The sequence below is a fragment of the Seriola aureovittata genome, chromosome 1 (assembly GCF_021018895.1).
Source record: "Seriola aureovittata isolate HTS-2021-v1 ecotype China chromosome 1, ASM2101889v1, whole genome shotgun sequence".
NCBI classification, from domain to species: Eukaryota; Metazoa; Chordata; class Actinopteri; order Carangiformes; family Carangidae; genus Seriola; species Seriola aureovittata.
The window spans coordinates 12,692,385-12,719,979 of record NC_079364.1 but is presented as its reverse complement, the minus strand read 5'-3'; the positions used below and the strand labels follow the sequence as shown (position 1 = coordinate 12,719,979).

General features: G+C 41.5%; 4 protein-coding genes across 11 annotated transcripts in view; 3 read left to right on the top strand and 1 right to left on the bottom strand.

Annotated features, from left to right (window-relative positions):
• The window catches only part of cbfa2t3 (CBFA2/RUNX1 partner transcriptional co-repressor 3), a 45,133-nt gene extending 37,893 nt beyond the window's left edge, over positions 1-7,240 (top strand). For all 8 annotated transcript variants that reach the window (XM_056365180.1, XM_056365138.1, XM_056365105.1 and 5 more), the window contains 2 exons: positions 599-789; positions 1,325-7,240. In XM_056365180.1, coding sequence (XP_056221155.1) covers positions 599-789; positions 1,325-1,714 — 581 coding nt within the window. In that variant the 3' untranslated portion in view covers positions 1,715-7,240. The remainder of the gene's footprint in view (positions 1-598; positions 790-1,324) is intronic.
• A 1,909-nt stretch (positions 7,241-9,149) lies between these two features.
• Positions 9,150-12,668, top strand: pabpn1l (PABPN1 like, cytoplasmic). Its single transcript, XM_056375221.1, has 6 exons — positions 9,150-9,494; positions 10,255-10,381; positions 10,920-10,987; positions 11,072-11,178; positions 11,284-11,371; positions 11,965-12,668. The coding sequence occupies exons 1-6, from the start codon at positions 9,423-9,425 to the stop codon at positions 12,292-12,294; spliced, it is 792 nt and encodes a 263-aa protein (XP_056231196.1). The 5' UTR covers positions 9,150-9,422; the 3' UTR covers positions 12,295-12,668.
• Positions 12,669-12,701: 33 nt separating this feature from the next.
• trappc2l (trafficking protein particle complex subunit 2L) lies at positions 12,702-14,601 on the bottom strand. The gene is made up of 5 exons (XM_056375233.1): positions 14,522-14,601; positions 14,058-14,230; positions 13,570-13,657; positions 12,989-13,068; positions 12,702-12,874 (listed from the first exon to the last, which is right to left on the bottom strand). Exons 1-5 carry the CDS (start codon positions 14,552-14,554, stop codon positions 12,829-12,831), a joined length of 420 nt encoding a protein of 139 aa, XP_056231208.1. The 5' UTR covers positions 14,555-14,601; the 3' UTR covers positions 12,702-12,828.
• Positions 14,602-15,050: 449 nt separating this feature from the next.
• Positions 15,051-27,595, top strand: part of galns (galactosamine (N-acetyl)-6-sulfatase) — an 18,464-nt gene continuing 5,919 nt past the window's right edge. Inside the window, exons 1-12 of the mRNA XM_056401658.1 lie at positions 15,051-15,190; positions 15,490-15,613; positions 16,333-16,407; positions 16,538-16,640; positions 16,821-16,964; positions 17,617-17,683; positions 18,951-19,078; positions 19,177-19,316; positions 19,491-19,594; positions 22,919-23,061; positions 23,466-23,568; positions 27,503-27,595. The exon at positions 27,503-27,595 is cut by the window's right edge and continues 29 nt beyond it. Of these exons, the coding sequence (XP_056257633.1) occupies positions 15,083-15,190; positions 15,490-15,613; positions 16,333-16,407; positions 16,538-16,640; positions 16,821-16,964; positions 17,617-17,683; positions 18,951-19,078; positions 19,177-19,316; positions 19,491-19,594; positions 22,919-23,061; positions 23,466-23,568; positions 27,503-27,595 (1,332 nt within the window). The 5' untranslated portion in view covers positions 15,051-15,082. The remainder of the gene's footprint in view (positions 15,191-15,489; positions 15,614-16,332; positions 16,408-16,537; positions 16,641-16,820; positions 16,965-17,616; positions 17,684-18,950; positions 19,079-19,176; positions 19,317-19,490; positions 19,595-22,918; positions 23,062-23,465; positions 23,569-27,502) is intronic.

Genomic DNA, 27,595 nt, shown 5'->3' with positions numbered 1-27,595 from the left:
ATGTAATCACTCCTGCCTCTTACTGAGAAGGGGCAGGGGGAAGTTTCTATTTTAGACTGCCATCTGGAAAGGAGTCTACACACCTGCCTGTTGTAAAAACACAGCCTCCTCACTCATACAGTTCATGCTTGTGCTGGAAGAACAAAAGGGCCCGTGATAAAATCTACAACGTAGGAAGCCCTGCAGTGGAGATATGTGTGCCTACTGCTGGGGAAATTATCCACTCGTCTCTATAAACTCCATCTAACAATTTCTTTTAAAATTATGACAAGATGAAAATCGTGCAAACAGGGAATCCCACGCAGGATGTTGGATGAACAGCCAAGTTGGTGACAAAACTTTGGAGACATCTGCTGTTGTCAGCACTGAAAATTATTGTGGCCAGACGTGTTTGAATTAATTATTGAAGTCTGGCTGTTTCCCTTTTCTGGCAGAAAGTTTTAAATCTTGGATGATGTACATCTGTTCGCTGAGACACAACAAGATGGCAGCTTAAAGAGCCTCAATAAAGGATGAAGGAGCAGACAGGATGGGACGATGGTCTTAAGCACTAACACCTCTCTCTCTCTCTCTCTCTCTCTCTCTCTCTCTCTCTCAGAGGAGGCTGTGAATGAGGTGAAGCGACAGGCGATGTCAGAGCTGCAGAAAGCGGTGTCGGACGCCGAAAGGAAGGCTCATGAGATGATTTCAGCTGAACGTTCTAAAATGGAGAGGGCGCTGGCCGAGGCCAAGAGGCAAGCCTCTGAGGACGCACTAACAGTCATCAACCAACAGGAGGACTCCAGTGAAGTGAGTGTCACAGACCCCCTACCCTCATTTTGCCTCATTCTCCTCTCACTTGTTCTTGAAATTCTTATTGTTCTGGTTTCTTTTCAACGTTTTCTAGCTCCATCCATTACCCTTCACTTTGTTCCTCTAAGCTGTCCTGTATTGTGTAATCCATACAGCTGGCTGCTCTTGGTTTGGTGCTGCAGCAGGTTGTCATCATTATTGCAGAAGCAGTCCAGTTGTCTTTGTAAATAAAAGCAGACAGACCCAGATGGTTGGAGCAGAGTGCCAGGCTGAGGCCATTACAGAGCAGTTGACCACCACCTGCTGGTAACACAAACCAGTGGTGATGGAACAGGTCTTAAAGCCTTAAAATTAAATCTCTGTGCAAAGAGTAACAGGAAAAATCAGGGCCAGACAAATAAACTAGATTATGTAATTGACTTATTTTAAGTTTCAACATTTATTTATGTAAGAAAGAGAAAGCGCTGTGATATCCTGGGACAAAAAAGAGACTTATTTTTATCAACCCACTCTCTCCCCACTGTCTCACCAGAGCTGCTGGAACTGCGGGAGGAAAGCCAGTGAGACGTGCAGCGGCTGCAACACGGCTCGCTACTGCGGCTCCTTCTGCCAACACAAAGACTGGGAGAAGCACCACCATGTCTGTGGTCAAGGCCTGCAGGGGCTGCCAGGGGGCAGCAGTGTCCCTTTAGGCACCCCCTCCTCCTCCTCCAGCTCCTCAGCATCATCCAGCGCGCCCCCCACCCACTCGGAGAGCACTCCTCCAGGACCCCTGTCCCTGGCAGTCCAGAGCAGTATTGCGGGAGGGGCTGGCAACGGCAGTGGAAGTGTCTCTGCCAGCCCCAAAGAGAGCAGTTCCAGCAGTGCCTCTCGCTCCACAACTCCAGCTACCCCCGCCCTCCTGGATGGCACCTCTCGCTGACGTCTGACCCTTGTCCCTCCCGTGAATACTGATGCGACAGTGCCCACACTCCACACAAAACCAAACTGAGGAATCTTCATCGCACATTGCTCCCTTTCCTCCTCCTCAACTTCTGCCCTTATTTCCCTCTTATCCTAAGCTCCTCTGAAAATCGTCTCACTACCTGATGACAGACTCAACTTGTCACCTTCCCCTAAAAATGGCTTTTTCTTTGTCTCTTTCACAACCACATACAAAGATTCCAGGCTGGGGTTCAGTGTAGTGTAAAGCATGAATAAGTGCAGTGTCTCCTATCTCTGTAACAGAAACATATCAGACGTGTTTGCTGAGAACATGAGCTTTGATGCAATGTAAGCGTGGTAAACGGTGTCCACGTAAGGACACGAGACAAGGGCTGTAGCAAGGCAACATCGATGGGGGGATGACTCGGCCGATAAGCACTTGGGTAGGATTTCCCTTTAATTAAGTACCAATGAGAGAACAGCACCCAGCCCTGACATGTGCACTACTAGTCCAAACAGTTGACTGATGTGGCACTTTTTCTACAGTGTCCTAATGGAGACAGGCAAGGAGCATAATACCTTTTTTCAAATGGATGACGGAAGGGGAAAAACCTGTGATGCGATTAATTCCTCAGAAACACAGCTTAGTATTTATTAAAAGTTTCTTTCTGGCTTTAAGGGAAAATAAAGAAAATCCAAATATTCTAAATAAAGAATAATAGTGATGATGATGCTGATGATGAGATGATGATGATAACAATAATGATATGAGAATAAATTAATTTTAAACTGCTAACTACCTTGCTAGCGAGCCAAGAAAATCTACACCGGACTCACCTCTCTGCACCATTGTGAACCCAAATGAATTCAAAGATGAAAAATAACATGATCCAAACCTTTGTATTACACTGCCAAAGTGAGTAAGTAAGCGATAAGGAGAAGCACTCATCTTATAACCAAACGCAAAGCAACATCACCTCCTCAGCAGATAAGCCAGCCCTGAGAGGACCAGGCTGCAGAGAAGCTGCAGAACGGGACCCAGAGATAGTCAGACATAAAAACAACAAAAAAAAAACAACACAAACAACAAAAAAACAACAAAAAAAAAAAAAAAAAAACTGTGACCTGCTTTGATCTGCAGCTGCCTCCTGCAGTCTCGACAAAACTACAGCGATTCCTCAGTGAAGGCCCAGACTAGTGAATATGGACAATGCTGTGAACTTGCTTACCAGAAAGACTTAATGAAATGGATAGAAACCCTGCCACAGTGTGATTTTTGTGAAAGGTAACAGAGAGGGAAAAAAAGGAAAGGAAAGGAAAAGCTACACGGCCTCAGAGGAGATGAAGAGACATACATGGCAACGGAGCTGCCAAAAACCTCAAAACTAGCTTGAAAACATTTTCCAAGAAAGCACCGCATACTACGTAGATGTATGGGAAGATTGTTTTTAAGTGGTTTTTTTTTTTTTTTTTTTTTAAAAAAGCTCCACAATGAGGAGATATTTCAAGGAATTGCTGTTACCTTTACATTCACTCCCTCCTTTTCCAAAGCATGATTAACAGATGAAAGAGCCTAGTAAAGGGTGGTGTAGACTTGATTATCCTCTCTCTTTCTACCTCCCCTCGCCCCACACCTCCCTTCTACGCCCCCCCCCCCCGACTACTTGACTCAAGTTTGCGCCTATAACCACAACCTGCTTTGAACAGAGCCTCAGAGCAGTCACATGGGAAGGGTTCGAACCTGCTTGTAGATATTGTTCCTCTTTTTCATTTTTCAATAATGTCTCTTGTCGCTGATGTCCACATGTGCTGCCCTTGTGTGTATCCAAAAAGATGGACTTTGTTTTTGGTTCTGTTACCTTTCATTTTCCTCCTTTGAGTTTGGGCTGAGCAGTGAAGTCAGAGCAAGGACACTCGTTTCATGAGAGGAAGTCCCACATTGTACTTATTGTTTGATTTTCTTGTATCTATATTAATGAGATGAAACCCCTCTTGTAGAATATTTTGTATTGCTCGCATTGTAAGACAGTGAGAGGACGGAGGTGCAATATGAAGAGAATTCAGCTACTGAATGGAACCTCAGCAACTGCCCATAGGGTGTCATATAATATAGATACATATAAATATATTTAAAGTAACATCGGTAACTTAATGTGAATGTACATAGTATTTAAAGAGGTCCAAAAATGTGTTTGCCAAATAACAGAAACCTTTAAAGTTTAATGTCCAGAATATGATTTTCTCACAGTACATTTCTTTCTTGAATTTATCGATTCCTCTTTTTTTTTTCTCACAAGCGAAACACTTTCAATTTTCACTAAAATCAAAGTGTCACGTGACCCTGAGTGGAGGAGACTGTTGGTAACAGAGGTAAAGTGGCTCCATAAAAGGGATGAAAACAGATTAAGGGTGGATGGACAAGACAAGACAAGACTTCCTCATTTTCTTTCTGATTAGGCCTTAATTTAATATTTCAAAAGAATCACCCACATTGTATTACATTAAGAAGAACCTCTGACAAATAATAAGATGTTTATGTTCCACTAAAATGTTATTGATTTGTATGGAATGGCACTATTGAGGCGAATTCTTGTTGATGCCATGTGCGTCATCCACCCCAGGTCAGTTTACATCCCGCAGGAGGGGACTCAACAGTGTGTGTCTTGGCGTGCTATTGATTAAAAAGCCCCAATATAGTCAGTACTTTAAAAAAAAAAAAAGGGATAATGGTGTTGTCTCAGTTTTAAATTTAGTTCATTCACACCAAGGAACTGTCAAACTTGATATAACATGTCAAGTGTTGTGTTTCTCACCATCCTTTTGGCTCAAGTGCCACTGTAGTGACCCTCTCTCTTGGTCCTCATCAACCCGTGTGTGTGTGTGTGCGTGTGTGTGTGGTTAGGAGTGTTTGTTTCCCCCAAGGTGCAGGACAAGCCATTACTGTAGGGTTAAGTGATATGCCAGTGTTAAGCTACAGTAAACTTCAAAGTTAATTTTGACACACAATCTTTGAAATGTTGCTGTCTTTTTTTTTTTACTGATTATTTTTTATTCGTAAAGATGCAATGTGAGCATAAGCTTGAGATCTGGGTCCAGACCAAGAGAGATGCATCACCTCTTTAGGTTTATGTTTTTTTTGTTTGTTTTTTTTCAGCCCTTCCCACATGCTCCAGCAATATGATCGCCCCTTGTAAACACATGTATGTTAAACAGTGTCAAGGCCTTTAAAAAAATTGTGTGAGCATAGCTGCTCAAACAAATTTAATATTGATCATTGTAAACCCTGCGTGGTTGGCCTCATACACACTTGGACCAAACTTGAAAAAAAAAAAAAAAAAAAGTAGGTAACTTGCTTTCTGCAGTGATTGGAATTTTTTTTTTGGACTATCTGAGACATATAATTCAAATGGGATAAGCTACAAGGTACCCCTGCATCTGTGTGTAGCATTTATGCATTTGTGTTATGCTTACCGTAATTTGGTGTTGACCTCAGCCTTTTTGTGTCACCCCCCCCCCGCCCCCTCCACCCCGCCCACCCCCCCATGTCGAATTCCTCCACTACTACCACAGACCGCTCTTCACGACCCCCTCTCACACAAGCTACCTCCTGTGACCATACAGCTAACCACCAGGAGAGGTTGACCTGGACTTTGAAAAGCTGGGCTGACAGCAGACATGGAAATGCACATCCAAAAGCGATCATATGAATCTGTTTGAAATTGATTAAAAAAAAAAAACAATTTTAAAAGCGTTGAAAGGAATTGCCATTACTTGTGATGCGTAAGAATATTTATCACCTTTTTGATGACATCCCACTATCCAAACTGATACTGCTTGAATTTAGTAATACATTACTATTACTGTAACGACCCGCATATTACCAAACTGACACACAGAATCAACCATGACATGCCATTTGTTGTCCAAAACCAATAAAAGCACAGACCAAAGTACTCCTGCTTTGCCATAGTAGGCTTTGACACAGTGTGTATTGACAGACCAGAAATACGGTTCGACCTCCACTACAGCACTTAACCAAAGTGTCTGAAATACACACACTCAGAGCACAAGAGTGAAGAGCGCGCTCAATGAACCGGCTGAGTTTGAAATGTGTAGAATTCCTATTCAAGCAATCAAAGCGCTTGTTGTCTACATATTGAATAGTGCTTCTGTAAAAGAATAGAGGCATCTCCCTCGGGAAAGCCTACTGATTGCGTGTTCTTACAGTTACAAAGCCTTGCAGAGATAAAATGAATGAATGGTGGATGTGTGTGTTTGTGTGTGAATCGTGGTGTGTGTATGTGTGTGTGTGTGTGTGTGTGTATGTGTATGTTTTTGTAAAAAAAAAAAAAAAAAAAAAAAACCTTTTTCTTTGTGTCTCTGTACGAACTACTTGAAACCTTCAGAGCTTTAATGAAACATCCCAGACAGACTATAGTGGAAGATCGATTCACAATATGTAGCAACAGCTTTGTGCAGTAAAATACCGTGTTTGCGTATAATATCCACATCTAAACATTTTAATGACAGTTCCATTCAGCTCTTACATGCTTTGTATGTGCGTCCTTGTCTGCAAGTAAGCCCTCAGATAAACTAAACAAAGCCAAACCCAACAGACCACTTCTAAATGACCAAAATACAACCAAAAGCTACAACTTTCTTCTTTAGATTTCACTTTGGTTAAGGTTTTTGTCTTATATTCCAGCATCAGAGATGGTTCCATTGGACAGGATACAAGAGAACAAATCCATGTGCTGTTCAGCTGGGTGTAAGCTTCATTAAGTCATGAAACAAATGAGATTTGTGCCGAGGTGTCATATACTTTTCTCTGTGAAGATATTATAGATGGCAAACGCATAAGGGCTCTGCTGTTGTTACCATCCAAGGGTCTCCGAACACTTTACATCAACCACTTTTCTATTTGTTTAACTATGTACATGATATGGGCAAAACGCATGTTTAGAAAAGACAAATATTAGCAGGTTGGCATTTGTCTCTCCCTACCCGAACCAGTAACTCTACCAATGACGTTTCAAGGCTCATCTGGTGTGAAGGTGACACGTCCTTCCTGTGAAACAGGCACTGATGAATAGCTACAATAGAAAGCTAAAGTGGCAAACAAAAGCCATGGCTCAGGATGGTCTTGTTTTTACCTTTACATAAACTGAAAAAAAGGTTTATGGTTTTATATGTGTAGGGAAGCATTCTATACTGTATTGTGCAATACATTATTACAGAAAAAACATGTTTCTGTAGGAAAGGTTGGCGCTTTGAAGATCTTTCTCCTTTTGTTTTATTTCCCTCTTCAAAAAGTCCTGTTGCCGTTTTTAGATGAAGTAAACTGTGCCAGAAGAATTAAATTCTGATTTGTATTTATTTCTTGCATGCTTTCCTCCCTGTTGCTAATACCGCTCTTTAACTGTTCGCTCTGTTGGATGTGTGAAGCTGTAAAACATTCTAATTCAGGTTATTGTCTGTGTTGAACAATGTAACTGTGTAATTAAAACATAAAATTAAGTATTCATCACATTTGTTGCTTTTCTTCTTTAAATTCAGGCATATTCTGAGACGAAACACCCAGAAAAGGAAAATTATCCATTGTTAACAAATCATTACCAACACAAAGTTCTTATGTAAACCTCAGACGTCATATGAGTGTTCACTAATTTCTTCAGAAATATGTCAATTAACATACTGAATATCTTTTTCAAAATATATTCCTACAGTCACATACACTTTGACAAAAACATTACTCGTCATATACCACACAAAAAAATCACAAATTCACTCCATGTCTTTGACCTCAAATTACTGTCGCAAGTATTTACACATTGGAAGATGGTAAACAACATACAGTATATCGACACACAGTGTATCTGAAACACACATCTGCTACTCAATCAATTGAATTTTAATTTGATCTGATTATATCTATTAAACGTTCTGGCCAAGCTCTATATCCTCATAAACCCTACGACCTGCCTGTGAGTCATTACAAGCTCATGTTGTGCAGCAAAACTTTGTTTACACTCACAGATTTTTTTTTATTCCAGTGGAGATCCACTAATGTGTAGCAATGAAATGTGTAGGAAATATACAAAATGTCTTGAATATGTCCATTTGATGGAACGGTGGAACCATAAAATTGTAGTGGTTTTTGAGTGATAACTCACTGAGTATAAACATCATATAGCTTCAGTGACAACTTACAACAACTAAATATATGATGATGAAATGAGAGGGGAAAACGGGGTGGGTGAATAAACTTCACACAGTGATTAACTCTTTCCCTATTTTCCTCTGATTTCAAATTTTTCAAAACCTGCAATACTTCTCGTTACATGTGTTTTGAATATGATATAATATGATATTCTATGGCTGCACGGTGGTGCAGTGGTTAGCGCTGTCGCCTCACAGCAAGAAGGTTCCGAGTTTGAGTCCCGGCTCAGCTGTGGGTTCTTTCTGTGTGGAGTTTGCATGTTCTCCCCGTGCAAGTGTGGGTTCTCTCCAGGTACTCCGGCTTCGTCCCACAGTCCAAAGACATGCAAAATGGGGACTAGGTTAATTGGATACTCTAAATTGACCATAGGTGTGGGTGTGAGTGTGAATGATTGTCTGTCTCTATGTGTTTGATGGACTGGCGACCTGTCCAGGGCGTACCCCGCCTCTTGCCCGAAAAGATGCTGGGATAGGCTCCAGCCCCCCCGCGACCCTACTAGAGGATAAGCGGTAGAAAATGGATGGATGGATGATATTCTATAAAAAAGAATAGGTCTTTTTCAAAGAAGACAGTTTCTGTGTCCTGGTAGAAATAGATTAGTAATAGAAATAGAAAGCCTTTACTGTCATTGCACTGTGCAAAATACAACGAAATTAGGAAAGCTTAGGATAAAAACAATTAAAAAGAGATAGCTTCACACATGTTAACACAATCTTAATATAAATAGATAAAAATAAGGTGTAGATTTAATTCTTCACAGTGCAAAATTGCACAGAAAGGATTAAAGTTTTTACATGTAGCATACCGTTTTTCATTTCACCTGATTGTGTTGTGGATGCTGGCTCTCTGTCACACTCATTGCTGACAGGGACATTTGAAAATAACAGAGCCATCATTATTGTTATTAGTAACACATAATATGACAAACTCTGAAAAACTGACATGGTCTTGTAGCAATCATTAAGGAGTGAGTAACAAGTTTATTTGATCAAATGACACTAATGGTACTTTTAACTTAACTAAACTTAAACTAAACTGTGATTTTTATTTTTTTTTTGTCAAATATTACCAAATGTATCAAATAAATTCGGTTCTATTTTGAAGAATTTGAACATTTACAGTGAAGGAATGTAGATGTTATAATAATTATTATTGCTATGCTATTTAGTAGCATTTTACCAGCTCAAACATGCAGGTGGGGGTGCTACGGGCAAAAAGGGGGCAGCCAGGGACCCTCGTGCCGTAGATGCGGCACTGGGAGAAAGACACCCTCCTCCAGCGTCCCTCACGTGCGCTTCAACTGTCAATCAATCCAGCTCGTCATGGGTCTCGTTCACAGGTGATATCTATTAGCTTACCTCATATGCCGTCAGGTGTCGCGTCTGCAGACCATCACACCGTTGCCTTCCTGTGAGAGATAATATTTCGTGGCGGTTTTTTGGCAAGCTGCAGTCGCCTTTGCAGATGCCATGTTTGAGCAGTGAGCATGGCGGAAAATCATCTGGAGTACGGCTACCTGGAGGGCGAGTCCATCGGGGAGCATTACACCGAGGACCCGGTGAGTATCATTCTGTCGGTGGAGAAGCTAAAAGGGTGCTGCAACGTTTGCTTGCTTGTTTGTTTGTTTATTCGTTTCGTACGCACGTCAGGAGGGCGAGCGAGTGAGGATTGTCACGTTGGACAAACAATCGCCAACAATAAGCTACTTGCTATCGTTATATCACAAGATACACGTTATCAGCAACGAACGACATCAGTGAGCCACATCCTGTACGACATGCTGAATGACTTGTTCGGCATGGAGCCAATCAGGTGCATTGCATGTCCGCATTTCCAGCGTGAAATACTGAACTCCCTGGGTGATTTTTAAATTTTATTGTGTGGTTTAGCGTCTGAAATTACAGATGGTAAAACCCCATTTCACTTATGTTGCCCATAAATCTTAGGCCACCTCCATGTGAAACTAAATGACCATTATATGGCTGTACAATATGACAGATTATAGAATATTTTCGATTGAGTAACTCAATTTGAAGTTCTGTGGGGGCTATTGGTACATATTCACATTTGCATAAATAATATTGACAATAAGAGGAGTATCTGGCCAACTGTGCTGGCCAAGTAGGCCATTGGGTGTTTCATTCAGATAGCAATAAGTTCATGACATTTTTTCAATGTAATGCAAACCGAAAACAATATCACAAAATTCTAGATCGCTATCGTAATAGTATCTAGTTTCAAATCACAGTAGCATTTGAGTGTATTACTTCAGTGTGGTCCACAGTGGCTTCAAGTGCTGGTTTCCATTCTTGTCTCAGGAGCTGGCGGCCATCAAGGCCAGAGTTCAGGAGCTGGAGATGGAAGAAGAGACGGAAAGACTGAAGGAAGAGGAGGAGAGGTGCGACCTATCAGAGATGCAGCTACTGACCAGCAGTCCTCGGCCTGGTGAGACAGCCCGCAGGTCTTATCCGCCTCATCGTTTGTCATCGTGTCACATTGGTGTACAGCTAAACACTGATTATGCATTTGGGAAGCCTCAGTGGAGTATTTTTAGCCAGGTGTGTAGCATCGCAGCCTCCAGGCAGGTGAGGTAACTGCATCCTTCACCATCTGGCTAACACCTGGGGCACTTCACTGTGGTCAAAACAGTGTTCGCATGTGCCTCATCACTGCCCAATGAGACGAAGCAGTGAGCCCCAGAGAAGCAGAAGGGTCCTCCTTGCTGCCTGTGGCTATTTTCTGCCTCTGTGCGTCTCCTCATCTCTTTCACCCTTCCCTTCCTCTCCTTTTTGGTTCTTCCTCAGAACAGAAATGCAATCAGAGGGGAGTTTACATATTGTCAAAGATGATGTAAGAAATGGAAACGTTGGGTGAAAGTAATCGCTGTATTCATTTCACCTGGAGTGACCCCTGTGTAGACAGTGCATTCTATATATTGCATGTGAAAAAGCAGCTTATACAGTGTTTTTGTTTCCCCTCACAGGACCTTTCTACAATATGACTCCTGAGGAGAGGATAGACGCAGACAACAGATCAGTCTATGTAGGAAATGTAAGACTTTATCTTTTTCTTTGTGGTCATACTGAGCATATACTTTCACACCTCTGATCTGACACACTGATGAACAAATCCCAGGTAGACTATGGAGCTACTGCAGATGAGTTGGAGATCCATTTCAACGGCTGCGGGCCTGTCAACCGAGTTACCATCCTGTGTGACCGGTTTTCCGGCCATCCCAAGGGGTGGGTTCAACTTGTGCATAAAGTTTATACTTTTCGCTGCTTGACACTATACAACAGATTATAAGTTTATTTGTTGTGATGGCCTCTTCGTTTCTTCTTTCACAGCTTTGCTTACATTGAGTTCTCTGATCGAGACTCTGTGCAGAGTGCCATTGGTTTGCATGAGACCTTGTTCAGAGGAAGAGTCCTTAAGGTGAGGAGCATCACACCTCATGTTAGTCTTGAAGAGTTAGCTAGTCACAACTATCTACTGAATCGCTGTGACCTACAGCATCCTGAGTACCACTCACACTAGACTTCAGAATACATGGTGAATACAGGTATAGATGTGTTTGAGTTGGTCAGGGCAAAGGTGTTGGAGGGTGTGTTATTATACCTGAGATTTGACTGGTGGAGCTCAAGTGATGCTCATATACAGCTCGCATTTCCACATATCATGATTCTTCATTATCCTCTCCCTTTTTAATTGAGAAGCACCATTTGGTCCTGTAGACTGCAGATTACCTAACTCACTATTTGGAATTAGAAACAAACGAGAGGTCATGTAATTTGACTTAATTTTCACTGTAGTAATGGTTCTTTTAGAGCAAACTAGTTAGAGCACGCATTTTAATTTTACACACTTGAGTTGGTCTCTTGGATGTGAACAAGTTGCATTTGTCTTTCTGCATGAAAATGTTTTGGGTTTTGTTCCATTCCTGTTGAATACCAAACATGGCATTTCTTTCAAATTCAAGTCAATCATCCTTAACAGCACAGTAACAAAAGTTTCCTTTTGGCTTGCAGGTAATGCCTAAGAGGACCAATATGCCAGGCATCAGCACCACAGACAGGGGAGGACACAGAGGAGGCCACTCCAGAGGAAGAGGCAGGGGGTACCGTCCCCCCAGATATCATAACAGCTCACGAGGCAGGTTCCGGTACCAGTCGACCAGACCACAACATCAAACACCTCACCCTTACTATGGAGGCCCCTCAGTGGGGAAGAGACAGTGGGGACACATGGACTACCATGAGCAGATGCCTAAACGTTACCCATGTCTTCTTCTCATCACACCACCATCCGAGGAGTTGGGGGCAGGGTCAAGTGGACAGCACTACGCCCAACAGCGCTAGCACTAACCCACAGTGTACATTCCAAGTGGGTGAAAAGAAGCGATAATTTTAACAAAAGTTTCCAGGCATTACCGAGTTGAGAATTAATGTGACAGGCACAGAATGGACAGCAGTGATGACTTTTTAAGTTGCACCCCTGCATCAGTTCTTCAGTTTGGTGAAGAGTGAAGACTGGGGTCAGCGGTGTTGCATTATAAGCTTATGTTGCTGTGAATGCATGGGACAATCCTCAAATTGTTATGCAGTTGCATCTCTTGATGTTTTTACAAACTGATGCGAATGTTTTGTGTCGCTGCCTGCAATGTAATGTATAAATCCTATGTATAACTTAAGTTCTTTGTTATGTAAGTGAATAAATAAAACAATGATCTGGAGCTGCGCTTGTACTAAAATTACACACAAAGTGATGTGGAACATCAATTAAGTTTTATTACAGCAATGCATCTCCATAATCAAGGCAACTTGTAAACAAAAAAAAAAAGATTAGGGGTATTATGTACAGTGGAGGTTCAGCACAAAGGGATGGAAGAGACGTCAGCCGTTTTGCACCATCATTCCAGAAACTACTCCATCGAAGGCCCTGGAAAACCATCAGTAAACAGTTAAACACCACTCAAAAGAAAAAATAAAGGTGATTAAAAATGTTTAAAATAACCCTTTCAGTATTATCAGATTTCACAAAAACTAAACTCACTTGGACTGAATGGAGTCCCCAGGATTGTGGAATGGGTTGCACATTACATCAGTAAAAGAGTTGTGCAATTTTCTGAACATCTGGGAAAGAATAAAATACAAGTTAGATACTGAATTACTCAAAAGGAGACTATACCAGAGTACAATTGTTTTCTATTGATGAGAAAAATGTTCATATAAGTGCATTAAACTGACAGTTTGTCAATTTACTACAGGGTGAAGTGAATTGTATTGTGGTCAGAAGTTGTGTGTGTGTGTGTGCATATGTATGCTTCCTTAATATTTTGATTTAAATGTTAATGGTAAGGATTTTGCACAAGAGCAGGATTACCAAGTTGCCAACATAACTGATTTATGTAGAAAAGCTCTTTGTCCATGCAAAAATCCATTTTTGATAATGTATCAATAGGATATTGGTTAATATACGGGCTAGGCTGTATAGTGTTCAATACAACACATAATATATTAGATAAACATCCTACACAAAGAGAACCAAGTTTGTAGATGTGTTACATTCTTTGCAAGACTATACTTATCAGGTTGATTTTGAACGTGTTTAGGTGCATGATGGGCTCAACTTACACTTCTTATTTCATTGTCCCGCAATGATGTATTTGATGAGTCCACAACAATGACAAATTTCACCTTGGAGTTTGTTACATACCCATATCTATTTCACCAGTCAAGGATTTTTTCTTTAGAAAATCATTTATGTCCAGGGATTCCACTTGTCACAATTACTGATTTTTCTATTTATAAATACATGAAATAAAAATTAACATTCTTTTCACTTAATAAATCAACAAAATATGTAATGCGTCAAACTTCTGCATACAACTGTATAATGTTTTCAACATTTTTCTTGAATAATAGAGATGTGTATATTTACTAATGTCCCTTAGGTGTAATAAAGATGTGTAGCAATCTTGTTAAAAAGCTTTAGATCACAGTCTAACCTCAGTAAAAGAAAGATGATCTAATGAACAGAAAAGTCAAACACTTGTATTGTGGGTTTCCCAACCTTGAACGAACTTGAAAAATGAACAAGTAACTACAAAAACAAAGGATACACTTTGTAGTCCTCAGTGGGATAGAGCAGACCCAGGTACAGCTCCCTCTGGTCTCCCAAGGATTTGCCCACTGCTGAGATCTTCTCCTCCACCACATCCAGAGAGGTGTGCACTGTGTAGTGGAACTTCAGCTCATTTTGAGTGGGCACACTGCGAATATACAGCGGGTAGTTCTGGGACAGGACATAACAGAGTACAGATACACAACAACGAGCCAATTAAAACAACCACCTTTAAACCACTCACACAAAATCATCATAAAGCAGCAAATTCTAACATCAGCTTCCCCTCAAATAATGCTAACGTTGTTAGCTCTGTTGGTGCATTTCAGCCTGCTGAACCTTTTGTCATGCAAGGAAAGCTCGAATATTTGCTCAGAGACGACAATAAGAACATGAGAAATACTTTAAACGTAGAAAAGGGATGTGTATAAAACCTGAAACATTTACAACAACAATCATTACCTCTTTTGCGATCACAGCTATGCACACCGCCATGTTAGTGTTCCTCCTCTGAGCTGTCAGATGCTGTCACGTGACACGCTGCATTCAGATGCTGTTGGAAAGTTACAAAATATATATAAGTACCTGGTTTTTATATATTACAAAAAAGTATTTCACCCGGATTATGCACGTATCTTGTTTAAATTGTAAGTTTTTAATGTTAATTACCTACAGAATTTTGTTGCATGGTCAATATTCTTCTTCTCCTGAACAATTTCGAGTTTTATTTTGCATGTACAACATTTATCAGAAGTTCCTGAATGCACCAAATATCAAGGACCAATTTTAAGGTTATTTATTGTTAAACAATTTAATCCTAATGTATAATGCTACCACATTAATAGTTCAACGATATAAAAACAAATTGAACTAAAAGTTAATAAAAAATGTATTCAAGCAAACACCTCAAAATAATGACTCTAGTGTTTATGCGCAAGTGTTACGCTGAAGACCCGCACGAAGACAAACAAACCACTTCCTCGAAGTTGATGCTCATATGACTGCAGCAGATTCCTGCGAGTGATGTCTGCTCTAACTTTGACTCTCCTTAGTGCAATAATATGTTGTTCCTTGACAGAAAAGCCATCAAATGTATCATCTCCAAACATTATCATCTTGCTCATGGACGATGTGAGTTGTTTTATTTTATTTTTCTCTGTGTCCTTGTGACTTTAGTTCATCACATCAGCAGCACAGCTGTTTGGCTCAGCAATGAGTGAATGACAGAACAAAATATTTGTCTTTGTTTTTCCCTCTCTCTTTGTAACGTTATTTGTTTTCTCTTTGTCTCTGGGTTCTCACTAGTAGTAGCTGTTGTTACTGTAAATCTCGTGGAGCACTAAGAGCTGCCTGTAATCTCTAAGTGTGTGTTTGCATGTGTGTATATGTATTTGCTGGACTTGTTAATTAAACCTGCCTCTGCTCTTCAGATGGGTTGGGGGGACCTGGGGGTGTTTGGCCAGCCCTCGAAAGAGACCCCCAACCTGGATGCCATGGCTGCTGAGGGGATGCTGCTTCCAAACTTCTATACTGCCAACCCCCTCTGTTCCCCATGTAAGTCAGCAACCTGACACAGCATTTCCCGTTTTGCAATTAATTGACCTACTGCAGAACAACATTTGCTAAAATAAAGCTTGCACGTTCCACATTCAAATACAACATGCAAAACAGAGTACAGGAAATTAGCACAGAATGCAAGAAGGTATTGCAACATTGGTGTTGAGCAAAAACCTTTAATCTCTAGTCTGGTCATTGTCATATTTTAATCTTAGGTAATTTAAGTATAATACTGGATTCTTTTTGTTCATTGTGCCAAAAAACCTGCAAATAAACTGCAAAAATCTCTGTTGAGTTGAAACATGGAGGGACAGGTTTTCACCAGACAGCAGTGAGTAGTGTGTACACTTGAGTTGAATCTATCCATTAATAGCAGTTGATAAATAAATGTTATAGGTATTGGTAGTTACGGAAAACAAATGCTTAAAAAGCTGAAAAAATTAGATGTACACATCAAAACTGAGATGCCAGAGCAATACTTATTTTAATTAACTACTACAATAAAGTATAAATGTGGAATTTATTACTTAATATAAGAATTTAACCAAGTACAGTCCTGACTTGACAAATTAATTTGTAATCTTTGTGTGTCAGGATGAGGGCTAGAGCACATTTAACTGTTTTTGTTTGCCAGTTAAAGATAATTTAGAAAAACCAACACAGAAATTGTAATGACTCTTTTGTAATGACTTTTTTTTCTGTCATTTTAACCACAGCCAGAGCTGCACTTCTCACCGGGAGGCTGCCTGTCAGAAACGGATTCTACACCACTAATGGCCACGCCAGAAATGGTACACTCTCAGTATATCTTTACTTATCCAGCAGCAACTCATTTTGTTGCAGGTGTCTCATTACTTAGTCTAAAATGTGCAGTGTGCAGTAAAGTCACAGAAAGTTTTATACGCTCAATTTTTTTTATAGCATACACACCACAGGAGATAGTGGGAGGAATCTCCAAGGATGAGATTTTGTTACCCCAGATGCTGAAGAAAAAGGGCTACGTCAGCAAGATAGTCGGCAAGTGGTGAGCTCTTTATCTTTACTCCAGGTTTTTCAAGGTTTCTAAAGGCTTAGAGGTTATGTGGAAGAAGTATTTTGAAAATATTGTGTTGTAGCACTAGTATAAATATGTAAAAACATGCAGTGTGATCTTTTAGTCGCACTAATCTGACAGTGTGTGATTGCTCTTTGTTTGTCACCACAGGCATCTGGGCCACAGGCCACACCACCTTCCTCTGGAGAACGGTTTTGATGAATGGTTTGGTGCACCGAACTGCCACTTTGGCCCCTACAACAGCAGCATCAGACCCAACATCCCTGTCTACAACAATTCTGAGATGCTTGGCAGGTAATATCACACACAAGCAATCAAATACACACCAGCAGACACAGAAACAGAAGCTGAAAATCTATAAAAATCTTCTTTCCCCATGACTCAGTGGAATAGTTTGGCTGGCTGCTCCTCTGGATGAGTCGAGTGTCTCCCCTCCTCTTCCTTCTCTGTACCAGCTGTGCTTGTGTATTCCATTTTCCGCCCATTTGTTTTCCCCAAAACAGCCATATGTGTATTCAGGGTCATTGGAACTGGCAGCCGGGCGTGTTTTTCGCTTAGCCGTGGGTTTAATCAGCGCTGCATACCTGGGCCCTGGGCAGATACACACACACACACACACACACACACACACACACACATAGACATGTATACACACATACACACTACGCCCTCAAGAGACGGCAGGTTGCGTTGGCTGTGCGCGAGGACACCTGGAGGAAGTGAAGTGTAAGAAAGAGAGATGCCTGTCACTGCTTCTCTGCTCGCCGCGCCACGCTTCAGCAACACCTCATAACAGTTCCCTCTGCTCAGCTCTGCTGAGACTTCCCAAATATGTCTTTCACCAAAAATCTCCTACAAACACAAACCACAAGAGACGATACAACAGGTCAGTTTGAAAGAACATCAATAAGCTGGTATTTAATGAGTCAGCACACTTGTTTTTCAGATACTACGAGGACTTCAAGATTGACAGAAAGACTGGAGAGTCCAACCTCACGCAAATCTATTTGCTGGTAAGTTAAGGCTCACCTGTCCTTTCAAAGGCTGTCTCTATCTCAGGTGATACAATTCTTTCAGTGGAGCATTTAGAATATCAGGTACACCCAATTTGTAATTGAACATTATTGACCACTAGAGTCCAAAAATGGTCTTTGGCTCACCAAAACATAAAACTACAAAAACATAAATCAACAATAAATTGAAAGTACGATTAAATCCTGATTTTGGTCTTTGATCATCACCGTGCTTTTCGGTGGATTGTTCACTTTTGCGCACACTCGCACTGATTATCTCTGCTGCCTACGTCAGTCCCTTCCCATTCTGTTTCTAAAGGGATCAAAAGCAGCATGCAGAGACACACCGCATGCTTGAGAGGTGTAATATGTCATCATAAGAAGAGGATGGATCTGTCAAGTAGAGCTTTATGAGGCTCATTTTAGCGTGTCTTATGAGACTGGACAGGTTTCAGCAGTGCAATTATTAACGTGGCTGAGTCTATGGAAAATGAAACAAAGGCAAAACTTTGAAATGCCAGCTTATATGTTTTTGACAGTCCTCACAGGACATGCCTGTGTTAGCATTGCAAAAAAAATGTGTGTGTTACAGCTCAGTATTATATCCAAAATTATAAGGTATAATTTATAAAACAGTCTTTGCTTGGCACTGCCTTGACAGTTAAAATACTGTACCATTTAGTAGCTGTACGGTTTGTGTCAACAAATGTCAGCTGGGCTGCTTTTTTAAAACATAAATTCAAAGCGGATATTAGAACATCTCACATATAGAGAGTAAAGTGCTTTTCCAGTTATTAATTAGTTATTTCAGAGGGATGTACACTCATTTTCCACTTACTAATTTACACCCAGCTAAATTTACTGCAGTCTAATACAACAGCAGTGCTACAAATCCAGTTTGGTCTACCGTCATTGATATTGATGGAGTAAATGCGTAAATGGGTAAAACTGTTTCTTGCAGCCTTTGAAATGATCATAAGGTTAATCAATATCTCTCTAAAACTCTTCAAACAAAAACTGAAAATTGAAACCTTCATGAAAGTTGTGTTTATTGCAGGACTGTTCTATGAGACTGCATTACTTTAAGCTGGGCATCCCTAATAAACAGGCAGCTGAGTGTACACCATGCTCAAAACATGGCTAGTACTAGTATGTGGTTTGCAAGTGAGAAAGAGGTTATTTTCAGCTGTACTGCGAAAAAAGTACAGTCATTTGACAGCTATTTTGACAGTGTTATAACAGTCTCTCACACCTCCCACCTCTACAGGAAGGTCTTGAATTCATACAACGTCAGACTGTGGCCCGGCAACCGTTCTTCCTCTACTGGGCAGCCGACGCCACTCATGCCCCCGTCTATGCCTCCAAGCGCTTCCTAGGGAAGAGCCAGCGAGGCCGGTACAGAATATGCAACCTTGCTGACTCTTTTATTGACTCACAATCCAGCAGATGCACAAGGTTATAAATGAATACACGCGTTTGGGTTTGTGCTGTAGGTATGGAGATGCAGTGATGGAGCTGGACTACAGCATCGGTCAGATCATGTCATGGCTGAAGACTTTGGGCATCGACGATAATACCTTTGTCTTCTTCACCTCGGACAACGGAGCTGCTCTCATATCTGCCCCAAAAGAAGGTAGGCATTGAATACACACACACACACACACACACACACACACACACACAGACACACACAGACACACATTTTTTTTAAACTCCAAGTTGTTGTATTTTTGTTTTAAGTCTGACTCATTTCTTCCTGTATATGTGTGCATGGGATTTGATACTGATACTGCTGCTGACTCCTCAGGTGGCAGCAACGGGCCGTTCCTCTGTGGGAAGGAGACCACTTTTGAAGGGGGCATGAGGGAGCCCGCTATTGCCTGGTGGCCTGGACATATCAAAAAAGGCACGGTAAGAATACCTCAGTGATTTGAAGCTTTTAGCCTGCAAATAAATCCAACACGGTCACTCACTAAATCCCTAGCATCTTCTCTAGAGACTAAACTACTGTTAGACCCAGGATCCAGAGCCAGGTTTTTTTTTTTTTATCCTAAGTATTGTTGCCGCCTAATGTTCTGCCTATCAACAGGTACCCAGAGCTGAAATGTTCTGTGTAAAGCTGCAGGCAGCGTACAGTACTCTGAATCAGGTTGAGAGTAAAGGAATAATTATTTCGCTAATCCTGTCCTTTGAATGATTGTTGCTTTTTTGTTTCATGTTTCATTTGTGTATCGTTTATCACTTTACATGTGCACACTCTGACCCATTGGCGCACTAACCAGTTAATTTGACCAAGTTCAGTTTTTCTATCAAGGGATTGAACTCCAGAAACAGTGAAGATAAACTGTGTGATGATTTTGGCCATGAAGCATGTGGGTGCTTTTTTTTTTTTTTTTCCACTGTTTCCTCAAATATTTTTGGCTGGAATTAATGCCCCAACTCACTCTCTCTCTCTTTTTTCCCTCCCCCTCCCCAATTTAACCCCCCCACCCACACCGTGATCCCCTAAGCCTGTGCGTTCTGCAAATGACTTTTAATTGTATTAGGGGCAGCTGTGACACGGGGCTGTGACGCAGAGGGATTTGGTGGAGGAGCGAGCGGAGGCTGCAGTCTGCAGTCTGCAGTAAGCCTTGCCCCTGGCTCATCTCACAGGGGTGTGCTGGGGCCTGATAGCACAGCAGAATAGCGAGGGAGAGGGGGATTGGGAGCGTCTTAAGCGGCTAATCTGTTTGTGTGTTTGCTGAGGTTGGATTGAGCCGTAATGAGGACTTCAGTATCTGAATATGCCAGGCGCTCAGGATAAAGGAACGGGAGGAGTGTGAGAGGGGGTGCAGGGAAGGAAGCAAGGAAGAAGTAAAAGAGGCGGCTGGTGTAGAAGAGAGAAAAGGAGGAGTGCTAAAGACGCTGGCACTGCCACACTGCCAGGAATGTTGTTGTGTTCGCAGGGCTTTGCTGCACCTGGGCCACATTATAACTAGCCAGTGTGTCTATCTATGCATGTGCAAGTGTGCAGAACATGTCTGTGTAATTTTTGTTTGACCCTACATGCTTACATATAGATGCATTTTTTAATCTATGGTGGATTACTTATATGTGTGACTTTCTAGGCCAATGGAAGAGACATGGATTTAAATAATGCCACAAAACACCTGTGTGTGTGTGTGTGTGTGTGTGTGTGTGTGTGCGTGCGTGTGTGTGTGTGTGTGTATTTGCAGTTGTGGCTTGGCTGTGAGGGTCTATAGATCCTCCCTGAAGCTCTCTGGGGTTGTGATGACAAAGCTGCTTTGTTGGAGTTACTGTACTCTGCAGCTCTGGATTTATCACTGTGCTGCTTGGGAGGGAGGACAGACCATACACAGGGTTGCCCCCCTCTCTTATTTTGTAGTCTTCTGAAATCTCTGTTGATCTGTGCATTGAAAAGTCCACAAGCTCTCGGAGCAAAATAGCTGAGACAATAAACTGCCAAGCAAGCCTTTGGTACGCAGGTTTATTGTACCAACTGAGCACAGATTAATCTTTAAAGTACTAAGATGAGGAGTTTTTTTGCAAGTTTGTAGAGGATTGGTGATAGAAAGACCACTCCAGGGTGTATTTCCACACATCTTAAACAGATATCCCATGATGCAACTGAGTAATGAAACATAGTCATTTCAGTAACTTGTGAAAATGTGTAGGAAACTGTTGTCAATTAGTCATAGAGGATGGAAGGACGTGTACTGGAATGAAGGAACACGGCCGGTCTGAAGCAGGTGCAGATTCAGCATTCTTCTAGTGCCTTAGGGGTGGGGGGGGGCATGATGATGAGGGGTGGTGGCTGTAGGAACAAAGATGCGGAGGCGGGTGGGGTGTTGGCCCCACAACGTTGCCGAGCGTCACAATCCCTTTTGTGTTTTATCAGGCAACAGACACACAGGCAGAGTGGCAGAGACAGGGATAGAAGCACTGCCTCCTCAGATAACCAACATCACCACTCACCACACAGAAAGGAATGAGAGAAAGAGATTGTGACATTAATAGAGAATGATGAGTCAGACAGAAAAGAGGAGAGGAACAAAGGGTGAAGAAACAGTGAAGTTCAGTGTAGACTACAGAAGAGGGCAGAGCTAATAAAGGAAGGAAATGAAAGATGGCAACTCATGAGATAGAGTTTGAAAGTTTTTGGTCATGCAAGTTGTTAAACAACTAAATGTCAGTTTTGCATCTTGTGTCCTTTTGTCCTGTCTTCTTTTATGGTGTGTGTGTGTGTGTGTGTGTGTGTGTGTGTGTGTGTGTGTGTGTGTGTGTGTGTGTGTGTGTGTGTGTGTGTGTGTGTGTGTGTGTGTGTGTGTGTGTGTGAGGAGGACTTTAAAAAAGGAAAAAGGAAGTGAAGGACTAAATCTGTTAGTGTTGTGTGTGAGGAAGAGTGTCTGGATGTGCAGATAGATCATGGAATGCATTGCAGAGCCTTTTCTGTGGCTAGTTCTGTGGATACAGAAGAAAAGGGAATTCATTTCAGTGCTTAGGAGCATGTGCGTGCGTGTGTGTGAGTCTGTGTGTCTGTGTCTGCATGTGTGCTGGCTGGCGATAGGAGCACAGCGGCACATGGCGGTGCAGCTGCAGAGGCCTGATAGCACTATCTGATTGTGAGCGTGCCGTCTCCCTCTAAGGCTCGCTCAGGAGAGAATGGAACGGAAGATCAAGGATGACAGTGAAAAAATGGCATTTTATCTGAAAATAGTTCAAAGTTTATAAATAAAATAAAGCTTTTCACTGGGACTGGGAGAAGGAGATAAAACACCAGCTCGCTCCAGCTCCAGCCGCCTGCTTGCCCGGGCCTTGTCCTCTCCTTACTTCCTCTCCTCCTCCTCCCCCCTTACCCCCCCCCCCCCCCCCAAAAAAAAAAAAAAAACTCATTTAGAAAGAGAGGCATTTTGGAGGTTTTATAATAAACCTGCAAGCAGAGATTAGAGAGGAGAGTGGAGAAATGCACCTCTTTCCTACATGTGTGCACACAAACCACACATGCAAACATCCTATCATGACCATGCATTGTTACCTTGTTTGCGTCATGAAGAAAATCCAGCCTGTGGTTTTCCTGGAGCATAAAACTGTTCATTCTTCATTCGTGAACTACTTTGAATTATTTGCCACTTATGGCAGAAACAAAAAGCAAAATCATCGAGATAGAACGAGAGATCGAGAGAGATCATGTCTTCACCTTTGTTGTGTTTTGTACTTTCCTTTGTCTTTGTGCAGGTGAGCTTCCAGTTGTCCAATGTGATGGACCTGTTCACCACCAGTCTGGCTCTGGCTGGCATCAGCCCCCCTGATGACAGAACCCTGGATGGACTGGACCTGACACCAGTGCTGCTGAAGCAATCCACCACACTCCAAAACAGGTGGGTAACTGTTTTGGGATTTTACTACGAAGATCCCCTCGTTATGTTCATTCTCATCTGTGAGTGGGAGAGTGATAAGTGTTAAGTGTTAAGGCACCGTTTTGGGACATGCTATAGCAACATGGTTCAGGGTCTGTCGCTTCACCACTTCAGTTCAAACTGAAATGTCTCAAAACCTACCGGAAGGATCGATATGAAACTTTGCACAGATGTGAAAAGTTCCCAGTCAATGAATCTGAATGACTTTAATGATAATGTGACTTTTTCTTTGTAGTTTTGAGTGAAACGTCTTGACGACAGTAGGATAGATAACAGAGACATTTAGTGTCTGCATCATTTGATGTAAATTCACCGGTGAAGAAACAAATATGAGTGCTACGTCTCCCTCTTCTCATCTTCATCAGGCCGATCTTCTATTACCGTGGGAATGAGCTGATGGCTGTGAGGCTTGGACAATACAAGGCACACTACTGGACTTGGAGCAACTCGTGGGAAGAGTTTAAAAAAGTGAGGGTCCCTTTTAACTCAGCAACTCTGTCCCATCTCTGTTTCCTCAGTGCTCGATTTGCACTGCCACGTCCTCCCTCTTTGTCTCTCCTAATCTTACTCAAACATACAAACACTTTCACTGTTGGTGTTATCTTGAAAATGGCTCATCAGTTGACTGCTGTGTACATCAGAGCGTAATGAATATTAATGAAGAGCCCCCACATCAGCAAACTTACATCATTCATCAACCAGTTGACTTGTTTGTTCTAGCTCCAGTGGAGATTTTCCTCCTCTCCATTTACATACCATCATCCCCTGCTGCAGACTTGTTCCTTTGCCATCACGTAGCTTAAAAGGAAGAAAGAAAGAGGCAGATGCCAGCAGTATCTCTCAGCCACAATTACATCAACTCAGTGCTGATTAAATGTTATCAGGAGAAATGTGAAATCTGACACTTGAGAAAGAGGATCGTATAGTCCGTCATTCTCTCCTCTGTCCATAAAAAAAAAAAAAAAAAATGTCCTCCTGTCCGTCCATGGTTCTGCTTTTCCTGTGATCCAGTTTGTTTTATGCCCCATCGGTCGTTTAAATTGCTCTCTCCTTCAGGGCCGCTGAATCAATAGCAGCCTCCTTTATCAACTCATGTGAACTGAAGTGGAACTTCACAAATAATAGCGTCTGATTGCCTGTGAGTTGCCTATCGATTGGTGTGTGTACATGAGAGAGAGAGAGAGAGAATGGACGAGAGAAAGCATGTACATGCATGTTCAGTTCACCATACAGATGTTCGTGTGTGTGTGTGTGTGTGTGTGTGTGTGTTAAATCTCCAGTGTGCTTCGTGTCATTGTGGTTGAATCTTTTAACACTTTTTCTTGTGTAACCCACAAAACGTTTCATAAACATGGAAAGTCAAATGTTTTGTAAATCAGTTTTAAAGGAAAAATATATTTAAACATCCCTTCTTTGATAGGTGTACACTGGATTAACAGGTATTCCTACTTTCTCATCCACTTATAAAATTATGTTGACCCTAAAAACCCCCTTAAAGATTCACGTTTAACCTGTCTCGCAACAGAAATTCACAATCAAACCCCCTTTTTTTTTTCACTGAAATAAAAATGCATTCCTGCTCGCTTCTTCTCAGCTTTGGTAATACTTTAAAAATATAATTTGGTTTTCTCGGCTCATGGTGAAAAATAAACAAGGGAAGATGTGTGCGTGTGAAGAAGAATGAAATTACAGGTTAATAGGTGAGAGATGTATTGCTCTGTCCCGGCTGTGTTCATGCAGCTCAGCCAAGAGGAAAATGAGAAATTTCACAGGCTTAAATGGCTCTTATCAAACTCTCTTCAGGCAGTGTAGTGATGTTAATATTGCGAAATATAGTTTGTCGGGAGTGTGGCTCCTTTTGTATCTGGATTGCTGAGTAACCTATGCTGTAGTAGGATCTCTGTGACAGCTGAGGTATCTTTTTTTATCCTTTTTGAATATTTGACGAGGTGATGAATGAAAACTGAAAAAGGACACCTGTTAGTCCTACTCTGGATACTTGTTTCTTGGCACAAATTCTGTTTCAGAAAGCAACACAAAATAGATCACGCCATGGGTGCTGTACTGTACTCTTGAGCTAGAATGACTCATGACATTAACTCACCCATAACTGCTCTAAAGTGAAGATCTTCTAGGAGCAATCAACATTTATAAAGCAGGTGGTGGAAGAAGTAGTCAGATCCTTTACTTAAGTGAAAGTACCACTGCAGCAGTGTGAAAGAACTCCATTCAAAATCTACTGAAGTAAAAATACTGAAGTGTTATCAGCAAAATGTACTTAAAATATAAAAAAAAGTACTTTTTCTACAGAAGTACCTCTGTGACTGATATTACTATGTGTGACTTTATTAGATTGTTAATACTGATGCATCAGTTTTACTCGAGGTGGAGATAGTTTATCTACTTAATGTTCAGTTAGGTTAGTGCAGTTGTTCTCCTCTATAGGCGATGGGCCTACTTCAAATAGTCACACGATAACTCAGAGGGGATGTGACATGATTGATGGGAAAGAAGGGAAGAAGTTCTGCTACAGAAATATGTTTTCAATTTTGAGGTGTGTCTTTAATATTTGTTGTTTTCCTGTGAAATATTTCCACCAGCGCTGGCACATAGATCAGTTGCATTTTTGTTGTCAAATATTCTTGTCATATCCATGGAATAGAGGATGTATTCAATATTTATATTTGTTTTAAAATTTCAGCCACAGTCTGCATGAAGTGATTGTTCTTCTTCCAAATCCTACTTTTTTTTTTTTTTTTTTTTCCAAAATAGACACCAAATATTGCCTTTTCCAAAATCCATCCTGCCATCCCTGGATGCTCCCGCACCTTATCTTGTAATAGTGACTGCTCTGCTGCAGTTTGAAAGCAGCCTCGTCGTATCCATAACATTAGTGACGGAAGAGATATGGAGTCCTTGCTGTTATGTCTTGGGTACAAGAGACAGAGTCAGAGAGATACAGTGCACACAGCAGGCCTTTCTTGCTGCTCCTCTGGGATGAGTTTTTTTTTTTTTTTTTCTCCATTCTTTTCTGCATTTCTAAGCTGTTGGCTTCAAAAGACAGGACAAGTCTGGATTAGAGGAGGCTGCGCGGGGTGGGGGGTATCTATCCTTCTCACTCTCTCTCTATCTCTCTCGTCTATATGTATTTTTAGGTGTTCTGTTGAGTGATCTCAGAGGGGGGCAGCAACAGTGCCTTACAGATGAATGCTTTCGCAATATTAGTTGTGCTCATCAAAAAGTGTGTGTGCGTGTGTGTGTGTGTGTGTGTGTCTGTGTGTGTATGTGTATGTGTTGAAGGAGGGGGCAGATCTCCAGGGGGTTCTGGAGGAGTGAGTGTGACTCAATCAGGCTGAGATCACTGCCATGCTCATGAGAATGGAGTCAGGGAGCAGGAGCGAAGGCGTGGAGAGATGAAGGGGGAGGCAGGAGAAGTCCTCGATTTTGCGAATGACTTGAACCCCTTCTTGATGTACCAGCAGTAGCTACATAAATAACACAGCAAACTGGAAGACGGCGTGCATATAGACCACACTACAAAGAGATTAAGCATTCAACTGAGAGTAGTAGATCGCTGAGAGCCTGAATCTAAACATCCACATCTCTTCAGCTGAGTTCAATACATGATACGACGCACAGAGCAAAGCTCTTGTTTACATTGGCCTGAACTAAAACATGTAAAAAATCAACCATAGACCAATAAAAATGACTAAATTCAACACGTCATGGCAAAAAAGAAGGAGGAAATTACAGAGAGAGAGCAAAAAATATCATGAATTATTCAGAACATGGGATGTAACGATCAGATTTTTTCATTCTCAGTTCTTAGGTTTGTCTTATGTGCTGCATAAAGCAAATATCCTTTTATTTTTAACCCATGGCACTGACATCAATTATTGGGTTAGGTTGTTCTATAGAGAAAGGCTGACCTTCATATTTAATTTATGAAAGTTTTTTGTAGCCAAACATGGCAGTTCTGTTCTTTCCTCTCTTAGACCAGTCATATACCAGATCTGGGCCTGCCACACATCTCTGGCTGAGGGATGAGCTGTGCTCTGTGGTGTAAGAACAGATGCTGCAGAAGGACTGTAAAATTGCATCAGATAGAGAACCCCTTTCTACAATTTTTTTTTCTTTTCCTCCCTTTTTCTCTTTATATCATTATACATGTGCTCAGATCTTACACTGTGCAATCGAGGCAAAGTCTTTAACTTGTAAATGAGACTAAATGAAGGCGCCTGACTAGTTACCGGATTAGAAGTGTGTCATTCTGGTGGGAGCCGAGAACATGTCTTCCTCCAGTTTTTTGTCATGCACAGACTTGATCATGACCCAATCTTCGGATTTGCTTCAAATTAAGAAAAATGTTTTTACATCAATGTGTGGCTCTCTTCTCTCACAGGGAATCAACTTCTGCCCAGGTCAAGAAGTCCCAGATGTGACTACTCACGACCAGAAAGAGCACACACTGCAGCCAATCATTTTCCACCTGGGA

What these genes read in the sequence shown, in the direction of transcription:
- pabpn1l (XM_056375221.1), top strand. Translation starts at nt 9,423, where the DNA reads ATGGCGGAAAATCATCTGGAGTACGGCTACCTGGAGGGCGAGTCCATC. An exon ending in GACCAGCAGTCCTCGGCCTG is followed by an intron (nt 10,382 to 10,919) that starts GTGAGACAGCCC and finishes TTCCCCTCACAG; the next exon opens with GACCTTTCTACAATATGACT. An exon ending in TTTTCCGGCCATCCCAAGGG is followed by an intron (nt 11,179 to 11,283) that starts GTGGGTTCAACT and finishes CTTCTTTCACAG; the next exon opens with CTTTGCTTACATTGAGTTCT.
- trappc2l (XM_056375233.1), bottom strand. Translation starts at nt 14,554, where the DNA reads ATGGCGGTGTGCATAGCTGTGATCGCAAAAGAG. An exon ending in GGGACAATGAAATAAGAAGT is followed by an intron (nt 13,069 to 13,569) that starts GTAAGTTGAGCC and finishes ATTCTTTCCCAG; the next exon opens with ATGTTCAGAAAATTGCACAA. An exon ending in GGGGACTCCATTCAGTCCAA is followed by an intron (nt 12,875 to 12,988) that starts GTGAGTTTAGTT and finishes ATGGTTTTCCAG; the next exon opens with GGCCTTCGATGGAGTAGTTT.